Source organism: Cervus elaphus, chromosome 6, assembly GCF_910594005.1.
Source record: "Cervus elaphus chromosome 6, mCerEla1.1, whole genome shotgun sequence".
Classification (NCBI taxonomy): domain Eukaryota; kingdom Metazoa; phylum Chordata; class Mammalia; order Artiodactyla; family Cervidae; genus Cervus; species Cervus elaphus.
This window is the reverse complement of record NC_057820.1, coordinates 25,084,846-25,100,159: the sequence shown is the minus strand read 5'-3', so window position 1 is coordinate 25,100,159 and position 15,314 is coordinate 25,084,846. Positions and strand designations below refer to the sequence as shown.

Genomic DNA, 15,314 nt, shown 5'->3' with positions numbered 1-15,314 from the left:
TCATCTATCAAGTGGAAATAATAGCATCCCTTCCTTGTAAGGCAGGCTTCCCTGATGGCTCAGACGGTAAAGAATCCGCCTGCAATGCAGGAGACCCGGATTTGATCCCTGGGTCAGGAAGATCCTCTGGAGAAGGGAACGACTACCCACTCCAGTATCCTTGCCCGGAGAATTCCATGGACAGAGGAGCCGGGGCGGGGTGGCGGGAGGGGGCACAGTCCGTGGCGTCGCTAAGCGTTGGACATGACTGAGTGACTAACACTCTCACTTTCCTTGTAGGGCTGCCATGAGGATTAAACCCACAGAAGCTTGTCATCCAGTCAGAACACTACCGAACACATACTAAGTGCTTTAGGAAACATTAGTTTCTAGTATCGAATGGGAGGGGGGCTTGTGCTAAGTTCTCCAGATGCAGAGATGTTAAGACCTGGGTCCTGTCCTCAGAATCCAAGGCAGAGCAGAGCAGGCTGCTGTTGACAGGGCTACCTCACAGGTAGGAAGAGCTCCGACGCTGACCCCAAGGTGTCAGGCCGGAGCAGGGGCGGCGACTGGACAGGGCGCCCCGGGGGAACGCGGGGCAAGAGCGCACTCAGCTCTGCAAGGAGTCAGCTCCCCAAGGTGGGGGGTGAAAGGGGCTCCCGAACAGAGAAGCAGAGCGAGAACGAGGCAGGCGGCGCCCCACAACCGCACAGGATGTGTTTCTTAAGTGGGGGGTGAGAAAACTGCAGTGGGGCGGAAGGTTACACACGGCGGAGGCGGTTGAGAAAGAGCAGCCCGCCGCTTGGGGCGTGGCTGGGAAGGGTCGAGGGGCGGGCCCCCAAGACAGGGCGGAGCGGGGAGGCGGGCCGAGTCCGGGTCGCGGCCGAGGGGTCCGAACCTTCCGGCCCCACTGCCTTGGTCGGCCGGGTTAAAGACTGGAAACCAGAGCCCAGAGCAGAACAAAGAGAAAACGCACTGGATCCAGGGTGGTGGTAGCCCATGTTTGTTAGAGGTGTACAAGAAACAGCTTTACTCTTGAAGATGGAAATGGTTCCCCCATCCTCCAAGTGCCACCCTGACTTGGCTGGCTCATCAGGACTGTACGTGCATTTAAAGCCCACCTGGTCACTTCCTTTTTGCACAGGATAAAAAGGCAGATATTTTTCTTCCTTTTGATTTTTAAAAAAATCTGATATAGCTAAAGCTATTTCTATTTCTATTTTGAGGGAAAAAAAAAAAAAGATCAGAAAAGAGCCAGTCGCGTTTATAAAAAAAGAGATAAGCATTCTCTTAAAATAATGGAAACAATAACCATGGCATTTAAATTTTTTCTATCATCTCTTTGGCATTTATATAGTTTGGCTCAGAGTTGAGGTAAAAACCAAAGGAATAACAGAACAGCATTTGAAATTTTAAATAGAATTACTACCTTGGCTAAATTGCAAGGAAACAAATCCATAAGAAATTAAATGGCCCGGGGTGGGGGGGGTTGGGGGCGAATACAAGAAAATAGACTTAAACCTTTGAAGGAAGTATGACTTTTCAAGCTCATAAATGATAGAAATGTTCATTAAAGAAGAGATTTGGTTACATGTAAATCTTTAAAAGGCAAACAACAGAGAAACAGTTGCCACAATTATAACAAAGGATTAATATCATTATTATATAAAAAGTTTATAAGTCCCATGAACACACCCAGTTTCCCAGATAGGAAAACTGGGAAAGGACAAGAACTAACAAAGTGGAAACACAACTGGTTGGCAAACCTGAGGAGAACATTCAATCCACGTGGTAATCAAAGGATGGAACAGGAACTGACCAACATGTCTAAGAAGAAGTGAGTGGGGAAGTGTAGTAATATATTCCTTCCATCTCTTGAGTATTATCACAAAAAATGTGTTTGTATAAATAAGACAAAGACATACATGGGAAAATACCTATCACCTAATATTAAGTGAGTAGAATATAGACGTATGTATATGAACATGCTTCCCAGGTGGTGCAGTGGTAAAGAATCTGCCTGCCAATGCAGGTAAATGCGGGCAACTTAGGTTTGATCCCTGGGTTAGGAAGATTCCCTGGAATAGGAAATGGCAACCACTCCAGTATTCTTGCCTCGGAAATTCCATGGTCAGAGAAGCCTGATGGGCTACAGTCCATGAGGTCACAAAGAGTCGGACACAGCTGAGTGACTGAGCATGCACACACGCACATGAACATAATAAGTATATACAGTATAACCATGTAAAAGTGAAACCCATTCATGGAAAACGAGGATATATCCATTAGCACTGGTTATCTTTGAGACAGTGAAACCATGGAGGGTAGCAGTAGTTTTTTAATTTACTGTGCTTTCAACTTTATCTTTGCTACTTATATATATTATTTTTATAATATAAAATATAGTTTACACTTTTAAAGGTAATGCTGTATATGATGCCTGGAGAATCCCAGGGACGGGGGAGCCTGGTGGGCTGCCGTCTATGGGGTCACACAGAGTCAGACACGACTGAAGCGACTTAGCAGCAGCAGCAGCTGTATATGATATTGTACATGTTGATTACTTTATAATCCAGTATAACTTAATGGTCAGTGAATTAAAAAAAACACTTATGAAATGCTTATCCCTCACATCTTTTTCCTTATTATCAAAGCAGTAATATGACCTTATAAAAGAAATGAACAATCCAAACAGCAAAACTCAGAAAGTAAAAAAGGAGATACTTATTGGGATATTGTAGATTTAGCAACTACATCTTAGAAACATGAACATGACTTGAGAGTGCCTTTGGACAAATTAATTTTTTAAATGCTTGAAATGTCAAATAGTAGGCAAAATACAGAAACCTGACAAAATGAAAAACCTCAAAAAGGATGCAAAAGTCACTGAAGACACAAATTTAGGCAACTAGGTCACTAAGCAATAGGATCACGAGGCAAATCAAGTTTGTGTCAACAGACCTGTCCCAGGACTGCTCAATCCACAGCTTAATAAAAGTGTAAAAAAACACGTCCATTCCTTAAACCAGACTGACCGTTTTTTTTCTTTATCTACGAGTGGAACTTCCACCATATTTTCCCACAAACATTAATATTCTGGACTCATGACTATGTGACAACGTTGGGAAACATAACACCGTAAACTGTGTCCGATCAGTCAAGTCCAGCACCGCCCAGCATGGTCTTCCCCACCGCACAGACTCCCACCCCCAGACCAGTCCACAGTGACCAGTGGGGGACCACAAGGCCTCCCCTTCTCTGCAGACACACAGCTGACTCAGTCAGGAGGGAACCTGTGAGGCTATCAACTGGCTGGGGGTGGGGGGCGGAGGGGTAGGTTTGGGCAGAGCTTTTGGAAAGTTGTCTTTCCTGTGTAGGGTAACAATGGCAAATTCACAAGCGACAGATCAGATACACTAAATGATAACAAAAACCCATCAGAGGGGCTAAAGGCGCATCCTTTGCACTCTCACTGAGAGCGTCGGTTGTGTCTTAGGGCTTCCCAGGTGGTGCTAGTGGTAAAGAACCTGCAGGAGACATAAGAGATTCGGGTTCAGTCCCTCGGTGGGGAAGATTCCCTGTAGGAGAACCCACGGCAGCCCCTCCAGTGTTCTTGCCTGGAGAATCCCGCGGGCAGAGGAGCCTGGCGGGCTACAGTCCATGGGGTCACAAAGACTAAAGCCGCAGAGCACTGCCATGTCTTACTCGTTATCCCTATTAAGATATTACTTATCAGTGCCAGACAATGGTCCTTTAAATTGAATAAACTTCTAAATTGGTAAATTTCTAGGGAGCCCGTATTATAAACAGCTGTTTTCTTGGTGCCCATGAAAAGAGCAAATTAAAAGGCAGATACAAAAAAATGTAACTTAAGAATTCCCGTATTTTAAAACAAAACTATTTGGAAAGCCTTATTTGTGGTCATGGCTTTCCCTTGATGGGTCTTTAGGGTATGAATAAAAATATTAGGTTAATTAACATTGACCAGGTTAATTATCAAGGGAATAGGAAATGCTGAGGAGAAAGTCAAAAGACTGCTTCCCAATAAGGTGGAAATTTTATAGGGACTCATCCCAACCGGATAGAAATCATCCCAACAGGATAGAAATCTTTAGATGGTGATTTTAAAATGGGATTAAAAAAAAATGGACATTGATGAGATTAAAACAAAGGCTTTAGGGAATTCCCTGGTGGTCTAAGGATTAGGTGGTTAGGATTCTGGGCTTTCACTGCCAATGTCCTGGATTCAATCTCTGATCAGGGAAGTAAGATCTCACAAACCACACAGCACAGCCAAACAAAAACAAAAAACAAAGGCTCTGAACCAACACTACCTGAAGTTAAATGTGCCAAAGAGACCCCTATTGGCCCCTCAACATTAAAGGGGCCCCAAACAAGTCTGATTTATTTACCCCAGTTAAAAAAAATTTTTTTTTTTAATGTTGGAAGAAAACTATACCAAGATACCTGACTAGCAGTTGCTTGGGGTAACCTTTGGGACAGTTAATCAAGTTGGGGCTTCCCAGGTGGCGAAGTGGTAAAGAATCTGCCTGCCAACGTAGGAGCCACAGAAGACTCAGGTTCGATCCCTGAATTGGGAAGATTCCCTGGAGGAGGAAATGGCAACCCACTCCAGTATTCTTGCCTGGAGAATCCCGTGGACAGAGGAGCCTGGAGGACTACAGTCCATGGGGCCAAAAGATTTGGACATGACTGGGCAAGCATGCACAAGCAAGGATTGACAAAAGGGTATCCCTTGGCTAAAGTTAAATGTGTAAGAATTGCTAAAAATGAGATAAAGTTTTATTTTTTAAAAGTTGACCTATTTGAATGGGCTTTATGTGAGACAGTTACATCTCTTTTGCCTGATTATATTGTGAGATAAACATTATGTCTCACTAGGGAAAGCTTTCCCTGCCTGGCATTATATCACAGAGCATATATATCTGCCCCTAAGGTAATACTTGCTGAGCGCTGAAAAATTGATGCTTTTGAACTGTGGTGTTGGAGAAGACTCTTGAGAGTCCCTTGGACTGCAAGGAGATCCAACCAGTCCATCCTAAAGGAGATCAGTCCTGGGTGTTCATTGGAAGGACTGATGCTGAAGCTGAAACTCCAGTACTTTGGCTGCCTCACGCGAAGAGTTGACTCATTGGAAAAGACCCTGATGCTGGGAGGGATTGGGGGCAGGAGAAGGGGACGACAGAGGATGAGATGGCTGGATGGCATCACCGACTCGATGGGCATGAGTTTGAGTAAACTCTGGGAGTTGGTGATGGACAGGGAGGCCTGGAGTGCTGCAATTCATGGGGTTGCAAAGAGTCGGACACGACTGAGGGACTGAACTGAACTGAACTAATACTAGTTAAACATATTAAAGGAAACCAATAGAGTTTACTTGAGTCCACACAATATGAAACAAAAACTGGGGCTAATATCCAGGGGTTAATAAAGGAATAGTGGAGATTTCCCATTTTTTTCCCTCTATGGAAAAGTGCTCTGGGTTTGACTTGTGCTCTCAGAAAGAGGACCTTTGTGGAACGCCTTGTGCAAACTTTTGTAGGCATAATTAAATTAACCCTAGAGTTCTAGAACACAGAACTCCTGATTTCCACTAGTTGGAAATCTTCCCACTGATTAAACAAAGAAGCAAATTAAGGAAAATATAGTTGGATGAATGAATCATTTGATACCATTTAGGCAGTAGAACAGTTCTCTGGGGAACTGAAAGCAACTGTCCCTGTAAAAAGTCATCTAAGCAAATAAATTTAACTTATTCCAACTGTTCTTTATAAACTAGTATTGTAATACTTGATGACTAAGTTATAAAAAGAAGTTATGAGATCTCTGATTATGTCTGTTACATGTCTGTGTGTACATTATAGATATGTCTCTACCTCCAGACAGTATCATCAATATTAATTTATAAAGGAGCTCTGGTTAATTGACTTAAAAGTAAGCGCTTAGAAATTAAGTATTTCTAACTGTATTAGAAATAAGCCAAATGAATTTCAGGTTCATGTGACCTGGGAAATATTCAACATTAATACTTGGTTTAAAGTTTAAGTTTGTTGGTTTAATTAATACAGACATGACTTACTTTTATTGCACCTAGTCAAATATGTTCATATTATTTCTCTTATAAAATTTATCAGCAAGAAAAATAGCTTGGAATCATGGCTAATTTGGTCTGATGTTTCCTGAAGTTTCCACGGATAAAATAAATATGATTGTTGAGAACAAATTAATTCAATAGATGCAAATGGGATAAGAGCCTTTGGTGAACTCTTTAAGAATTATTATATTTTACCACTGATGAAAGAAATCAAAGAGGACACAAACAGATGGAGAAACATACCGTGTTCATGGATTGGAAGAATCAATATTGTCAAAATGGCTATTCTACCCAAAGCAATCTATAGATTCAATGCAATCCCTATCAAGCTACCAACGGTATTTTTCACAGAACTAGACCAAAGAATTTCACAATCTGTATGGAAATACAAAAAACCTCGAATAGCCAAAGTAATCTTGAGAAAGAAGAATGGAACTGGAGGAATCAACCTGCCTGACTTCAGACTCTACTACAAAGCCACAGTCATCAAGACAGTATGGTACTGGCACAAAGACAGAAATATAGATCAATGGAACAGAATAGAAAGCCCAGAGATAAATCCACGAACCTATGGACACCTTATCTTTGACAAAGGAGGCAAGGATATACAATGGAAAAAAGACAACCTCTTTAACAAGTGGTGCTGGGAAAACTGGTCAACCACTTGTAAAAGAATGAAACTAGAACACTTTCTAACACCATACACAAAAATAAACTCAAAATGGATTAAAGATCTAAACGTAAGACCAGAAACTATAAAACTCCTAGAGGAGAACATAGGCAAAACACTCTCCGACATAAATCACAGCAAGATCCTCTATGACCCACCTCCCAGAATATTGGAAATAAAAGCAAAACTAAACAAATGGGACCTAATGAAACTTAAAAGCTTTTGCACTACAAAGGAAACTATAAGTAAGGTGAAAAGACAGCCCTCAGATTGGGAGAAAATAATAGCAAATGAAGAAACAGACAAAGGATTAATCTCAAAAATATACAAGCAACTCCTGCAGCTCAATTCCAGAAAAATAAATGACCCAATCAAAAAATGGACCAAAGAACTAAACAGACATTTCTCCAAAGAAGACATACAGATGGCTAACAAACACATGAAAAGATGCTCAACATCACTCATTATTAGAGAAATGCAAATCAAAACCACAATGAGGTACCATTACACGCCAGTCAGGATGGCTGCTATCCAAAAGTCTACAAGCAATAAATGCTGGAGAGGGTGTGGAGAAAAGGGAACTCTCTTACACTGTTGGTGGAAATGCAAACTAGTACAGCCGCTATGGAAAACAGTGTGGAGATTTCTTAAAAAACTGGAAATAGAACTGCCATATGACGCAGCAATCCCACTTCTGGACATACACACTGAGGAAACCAGATCTGAAAAAGACACGTGCACCCCAATGTTCATCGCAGCACTGTTTATAATAGCCAGGACATGGAAGCAACCTAGATGCCCATCAGCAGATGAATGGATAAGGAAGCTGTGGTACATATACACCATGGAATATTACTCAGCCGTCAAAAAGAATTCATTTGAACCAGTCCTAATGAGATGGATGAAACTGGAGCACCTTATACAGAGTGAAGTAAGCCAGAAAGATAAAGAACATTACAGCATACTAACACATATATATGGAATTTAGAAAGATGGTAACGATAACCCTATATGCAAAACAGAAAAAGAGACACAGAAATACAGAGCAGACTTTTGAACTCTGTGGGAAAAGGTGAGGGTGGGATATTTCAAAAGAACAGCATGTATACTATCTATGGTGAAACAGATCACCAGCCCAGGTGGGATGCATGAGACAAGTGCTCGGGCCTGGTGCACTGGGAAGACCCAGAGGGATCGGGTAGAGAGGGAGGTGGGAGGGGGATCGGGATGGGGAATACGTGTAAATCTATGGCTGATTCATATCAATGTATGACAAAACCCACTGAAATGTTGTGAAGTAATTAGCCTCCAACTAATAAAAAAAAAAAAAAGTCAAAAAAAAAAAAGAATTATTATGTTTTACAGTATATCTACTTAAATAAGTTTCTCCAGATTTTTGGTAACCTGAAACTTTTAGTTTTGCTAAGTTAAGTTAAATGATGGAAATGTACTAAATATCTAGATCATTCTCAAATAAAGTAAGATATTAAAACATTACTTACTTAAAACTAGGTTTCCTTTTACAGAGAAATTAAAGATATTAGAAAGTGAAAGTCACTCAGTCGTGTCCGAGTCTTTGCAACCAGTCTGTGGAATTCTCCAGGCCAGAATATTGGAGTGGGTAGCCTTTCCCTTCTCCAGGGGATCTTCTCAACCCATGGATAAAACCCAGGTCTCCTGCATTGTGGGCGGATGCTTTCCCAGCTAAGCCACCAGGGAATCCCATAAAGATATTGAGGACCATTAATAAATATGTTTTGTGCCACACTGAAAATTTTTCCATAAAAATGGCACATTTTTAAAAAGTATAAGTGGCATTTTATGTTTGTCCATCTACAGAATGCTAATGCAAAAGTTCATAATTGCTTACTTCTTAGTTTTCACTATAAATAAGGTTTTAAAATTTTTTACTGAGGTATACTTGATTTTACAATACTGTGTTAGTTTCAGGTGTATGGCAAAGTGATTTAGATAGATATAAATATACATGCATATATGTAGATATGTGTGGATATAAATATCCTTTTTCAGATTCTTATCCTTTATAGGTTATTACAAGATACTGAATATAATTTCCTATGCTATACAGTAAGTTCTTATTGTTTATCTATTTTAAATACAGTAGTGTGTATCTGTTAATCTCATACTCCTAATTTATTCCTCCCTACCCCCTTTCCCCTTTGGTAATCATAGTTTGTTTTCTATGTCTGTGAGTTTCTGTTTCATAAATAAGATAATTTGTATTTTTTTTAAATAGTACATGTATGTGGCATCATATAATATTTGACTTTGACTTACTTCAGTTAGTACGATAATCTCTAGGTTCATCTGTGTTGCTGCAAATGGTAATATTTCATTCCTTTTTATTGATGAGTAGTATTCTACTACACACACACATCATCATCATCTTTATCCATTCATCTGCCAATGGATGTTTAGGTTGCTTCCATGACTTAACTATTGTATATACTGCTGCTATGAACACTGGGGTACATGTATGCTTTTGAATTAGATTTTTCATCTTTTTTGGATACATGCCCAGGATTTGGGGATTGCTGGATCATACAGTAGTTCTATTTTTAGCTTTTTAAGGAACTTCCTTATGATTCTCCCTAGTTGCTGTACCAATTTACATTCTCACCAACAGTGAAAGTAGGTACCCTCTTCTCCACACCCTCTCCAGCATTATTTACAGACTTTTTGATGATGGACACCCTGACCTCATTGTAGCTTTGATGTGCATTTCTCTAATAATAGCAATGCTGAGCATCTTTTTATGTGCCTGTTGGCCATCTTATATATTCTTGGAGAAAGGTTTTAAAGGTTAAGAATTCTAATTAATATATGTAATTAAAACTACACAAATTAATAAGGAAAACATCTTTGTATGAAAGGGAAAAAAAATATAAGGAATAGAAATGCATTTTGTTAAGGGAAAAGAAGGTATTTTGTCCTGGAGAGAGAGAAAGAAAAGGAAAGCATAGGACAAAACCTGAAGACAAAAAGGAAAGTTTTAAAAGCACTGTGGGAAAGGAACCCTGAAAAGAAGGAGTTTCATACATGGTCGAGACTGGCTAAGATGAAAATAAAATTTAACTGAGTAAACAAATTTCAACATTAAAAGTAAGTTAGAAAAAAAAAAAAAAGTAAGTTAGTACAAAATTAGAATTTGTTTTTTTCTCTGTGTTAAGAGAACAAAGTTTTCTTGGACTATTGATTTGCTTTTGATAACAGTTTTTAAAAAGTTTCTCTACCTTTTAAGTGATGTGTTGTAACAGTCTGTATTTGTTCTTTGTAATTTGTCATTTTGGTTAAGTAAATAAGAATAGTTTCACAGTGACTATCCGACCAAGTGTTGTAAACTTTCGATATCTTTGACAAACTTCCCCAAGTCAATTCTAAATGAAATTCTTTTGACCTGTAGCTAACATTCAAATGCCTTAGAGTGAAGGAGACAGACAGAACAGGCTCCATCTCGAAAGCAGGTCTCCATCTTGGGCCGGACTGTGGACTTTGAGCTGTAGGCCCAGTATCTATGGAAACGACAAGCCAACTGGAAAACCAGACCCCGAAGGAAGAGCCCCAGGGCTCGTACCTAGACTCTCCATTGCCTAAAAGAATACCCTAATTATCTGCACAACCAAATAAAATCATACATTCTATTATGCTTATTGGGGTGTGACCACAGGCCTATGATAATTGTCCACTGTTAACTACCCAGGCTTAAGACATATGAATCACTTTGATTGTATCTTTCTTTTTCCTTTGTTCAGACTAGTTTCAGGGAATTTGGGGAGGTGGGTTTGGGTACATACACTTAGGGTATATAAGGTTTTCACAAAAACTGGTTCAGGTCCTTGGCTAAGAGGAGACTCTGCCTTGGGCCCACTGGTGTAATAAGGTTCACTCCACTATCTGCATTGTCCTTCTGAGTGAGTTTGTTTCCCGGAAAGCATGGCTACAACAAGAGGAACCCCAAAACATCTTCAAAAGAGGTATCAAACTAGTTAGGTCTATCTGGTATGTTAAATTACATGGGAAACATTGTCAATTAAGCGGCTATATTGCATGGGTAAATGTCATTAACATAGTCTAGAAAATCAATGGAATTCTTAAAAATCTAGTATGTCCTATATGTCCTGGTATAATGTTTTCAGTTATGATTCTACTTATTTCTTCAATGTTGTATTGTCACAGAAATAACCAAATTTGTCAACTGCACTGTAATCAAATCTTTAACCATGTTAATTTAAGTCTTTTGTCATTTATAGACAGCCACTGTTGTACTCTGATGCTTTTACAAAAATTAAAATCTTCAAGAAGATTTCCTAAAATGAACCACAGGATGCCAGGAAAGTCCCACTGTGTGCTTCTTTATTGACACTTTAAACAAGATGTAGCATCAGGTCTAACAAGTACTATAATTTTGAAGTATTCATGAACATGAATGATATTTTGAGCAACAGCTATCATGAGACATAACAGTATCTGTGTTTCCTTAGTGGTGAAGCCATGGTAATGTAATACTGCTGGGATTTGTTGCCTACATTCACACTCAAAGGAAATGCTAAATTTTAGTGAGTGGTTAATGAAAGCAGGGTTATTCTTTGGTGGCTCAGTTGGTAAAGAATCTGCCTGCAATGCAGGAGACTTGGGTTCAATTCCTGAGTCGGGAAGATCCCCTGGAAAAGGAAATTGCCACTCCAGTATTCTTGCCCAGGAAATCCCATGGACACAGCAGCTTGCAGGGACTACAGTCCATGGGGTTGCAAGAGCTGGATATGACCTAGCGACTAAACCACTACCAATGAAAATGAACGGAAATATCTCTCCCCAAGTCACAGACCACCTTGAGTGCTATGCACTAACCTCTGGGGATCTCTGAATCATGGGTTAAGGACTCCTGTGAGATGTTCCCAGGCTTGCCTCCAGAGTCAGTTTAGGTCCCTCTAAGATGGGAACATTAGGGAGTATGGTAACAGTTGGACAGTATTTCACTTCTAGGATTTATTTACCCCCATGACCACATCTACAACAGCACATGAAGGCAGCAGACGCCATGGCCCATAAGGTGTCTTCATGAAGTATTGGATTTCCTTGGGTTATGATTAGAGCCTATGTCTTTTTTTCAGATGAGGATAACGATCACGGGAACAGGCCCAGAAGACCCAGAGGGAAGACTGTTGGGGTTTTCCTTTACTTCTCAGGTGAGTTTATTCTTGCAGGGAGTCCAGTCAACCTCCCCACTCAAAGGAATTTAGTTAAACATAGCAAAACACAAATACTGTATGATTCCATTTATATGAGGTATCTACAATGGTCAAATTCATAGAAACAAAGCAGAATGGGGGTTCCTAGGAGCTGAGGGGAGAGGAGGAAGGGGTGTGATATAATGGCTATAACAGCTTCAGATCTGCAAGAGGAAAAATTTCTGCAGATCTGTTTTTACAACAATATGAATATATTTAAAACTATTGAATTGCACTTCAAAATGGTAAAGATGGTATATTTTCTATTATTTTTTTAATCACCATTAAAAAATTGTTAAAACTGCAAAACAAACAGGATACTCAAAAATCTTAATTCTGGCTCAACTTCGGTCCCCTGGCTGTACACCCTCAATTGCAGGCCTGACTCAACCTAGTCCATGGCGTTTCTTGAGGCATTAAATGTACAAAAATGCTTTTTAAAATGAGGACCCAAGTGTTGTCTTTTTTTTTTTTTTCAAATTCTACTATACAATGATAATACAGGCTTTCCCTTGTGGCTCAGCTGGTAAAGAATCTGCCTGCAATGCAGAAGACCTGGGTTAGATCCCTGGGTTAGGAAGATCCCCTGGAGAAGGGAAAGGCTACCCACTCCAGTATTCTGGCCTGGAGAATTCCATGGACTGTATAGTCCATGGAGTCCGCAAAGAGTTGGACACGACTGAGCGACTTACACCTCACTTCACTTCATAATGATAAAGCTCCTCTTTACAATTCTGGGCATTGATTTGCACAGACTAAGACAATCCACTGAGACTAATAATAACATGAAACACTTAACTAGCACTAATTCCATGCCAGACACTAGTCTAAGCACTTTATAAATACTGACCCACTGACTCGGTATTCATAACAATCCCATGGTGGAAGTCCTATTTTTATCCCCACTTTATAGATAAGGAAACAGAAACACAGAGAACTGGTAAGTGGTCGAGGTGAGATTGACAACAGGCCGTTCGACTCCAGAGTCAAACCTTTTGCACCTGCGGCAGGGACAGGGAACTTTTATCTCTGAATTCCAGCACAGAGACAGTCCTGACTCACAATGATTGAATCAGTCAGCAACCATTTATTGAGCAATCAGTTATGATGGAATCTCGAGGCATTTTTACCACACAGCAGTTCTGAAGAAAGATCTATCTGCTTCCTCTAATATTATTTTTTTTAAACTTGGTAAAGAGAAACTTTGTTGGAAAGATGTTTGCAAAGGTTGTGGGGGAGGTTACTGTCTTGGAGGTGCGGGAAATACTGCAACAGTGGGGAAAATACTCTGACCATAAGATCCCCAAGCACCTCCCTCTACTAATCTTTCTAAAAAATGATTAAAGAAATTCTAACTCCCCAATGCTTGGAATCAGTGGTCACCGCCAACGACTCTAACCCACCCTGCCACCTGGTTATCTCTTGTACTCAGGAGGGGAGGAGGAAAAAATAAATAAGAAGAGATAGAAAAACAAGGTCCTACTATATAACACAGGGAACTATATTCAATATCCCATGATAAACCACAATGGAAAGGAATATAAAAAAGAATGTGCACATATACATTCAGTATAACTGAATTGCTTTGCCGTACAGCAGAAATTAGTACATGGTAAATCAACTATCATCTCATCTGTGCATGCTCAGTCATGTCTGACTCTTTCACAACCCCATGGACTGTAACCCACCAGACTCCTCTGTCCATGGAATTTTCCAGACAAGAATATTGGAGTGGGTTGCCATTTCCTTCTCCAGGGGATCTTCCCTACCCAGGGATCAAACCTGGGTCTCCTGCAGTGGGAGGCGGATTCTTTACCACTGAGCCACCAGGGAAGCTATAAATCAACTATACTTCAATTAAAAAAGAAAAAGAAGAGACAGAAAGGCCTGTCTTTAGACTAACAATGAATTCTAGGAACTGGCGTAAGACTAGGTATGTGGGGAGCGAACAAGGGAAAGACCCTAAAGGTCACTATAGAAAATCATGTGCCTGTATGCTTAGTCACTTCAGTCGTGTCCAACTCTTTGTCACCCCATGGACAGTAGCCTGCCAGGCTCCTCTGTCCATGGGATTCTCCTGGCAAGAATATTGGAGTGGGCTGCCATGTCCTCCTCCAGGGGATCTTCCCAAGCCGGGGATCGAACTCATGTCCGCCCACATCTCCTGAATTGCAGGCAGATTCTTTACCCACTGAGCCACCTGGGAAGCCCACAGAAAATCACGGGGCCACCTTAAAAGGGTAGGGAGAGGAAGCAGCTATTCATGGCTTGGTAACCATATTCTCCAGCTCAGGAAGAAGCAGGTGCACTTCTAAACACAATAGGCTGGGACTGGCCCACCCACAAAGCCATGCATTCACAGCTGTGTGCCCACCACGAGCAGCACTTCAGACAGCTGCAGTCAGAATCTGTGCTTCCCTTGCAGCTTACTGAAGATGTCCGTGGGAAGAGACGGGGACTCAGTCCACGGGGCGGGGGCGGGGGGGCGGCGCTCCGTTTTCTGGCAGGACAGGCAGGTGCTGAGGACTCACCTGTAGGTGTATGGCCCCACTTCTTCCAACCGAGGGGTCTCCCCATTGAGGATCTCCTCTGGATTGGTGACATTGAAGAAATAGAACTGGGTGTACACGGGCAGAGGGGGCTTCTTCCAGGAGTCAAAGGTCTCGGAACCGTTCCTTAACACGATATTCTAGGGGAGGACAAAAGAGATTTATACAGCATAAGGCTTTGAACACAGAGGCAGAGAGAGGGACACCTCCTTTGGCCTCCCAGCTCACTTATTTTTTTGCACAGGCTGCAGTCCCTTGAGAGCAGGGCCACGCCTTGTGCCTGTATGGAGCCCACAGCGCTTATAAGCCATAACAGGTGTTCAGTAAGTATGTGTGGTGAAGAGAAGGTGCAAGCTAGAGCCACAGCTCATGGGTGGAGCATGGTGTCAGCAAAACCACGCCCACAGGTTGAGTGCCAAAAGGCCTTATTTGCTTTGTTACCAAGAGTCTAGTGGTTGGACAGCTTCCATGGAAGTCAGACCACTCTGAGAAGCCACCTGCATTCCCAGCTCGCTGGTGTGAGGGAACAGGGGCTGGGGGCCAGAAAGCTGTCCTTCCATTTGAGGTAGAACCACACCCACGCCTGGGGCTTCCCTGGCAGCGCAGACTTTAAAAGAATCTGCCTGTAATGCAGGAGACCCAGGCTTGATCCCCTGGGTCAGGAAGATCCCCTGGAGAAGGAAATGACAACCCACTCCAGTATTCTTGCCTGAAAAATTTCATGCACAGAGGAGCCCGGCGGGTTATGGTCC

General features: G+C 41.4%; 1 protein-coding gene across 1 annotated transcript in view; it reads right to left on the bottom strand.

Moving 5' to 3' along the window:
• Nucleotides 1-15,314, bottom strand: part of SCARB2 (scavenger receptor class B member 2) — a 77,291-nt gene that overhangs the window by 38,357 nt on the left and 23,620 nt on the right. Inside the window, exon 2 of the mRNA XM_043906432.1 lies at nucleotides 14,545-14,702. Within this exon, the coding sequence (XP_043762367.1) occupies nucleotides 14,545-14,702 (158 nt within the window). The remainder of the gene's footprint in view (nucleotides 1-14,544; nucleotides 14,703-15,314) is intronic.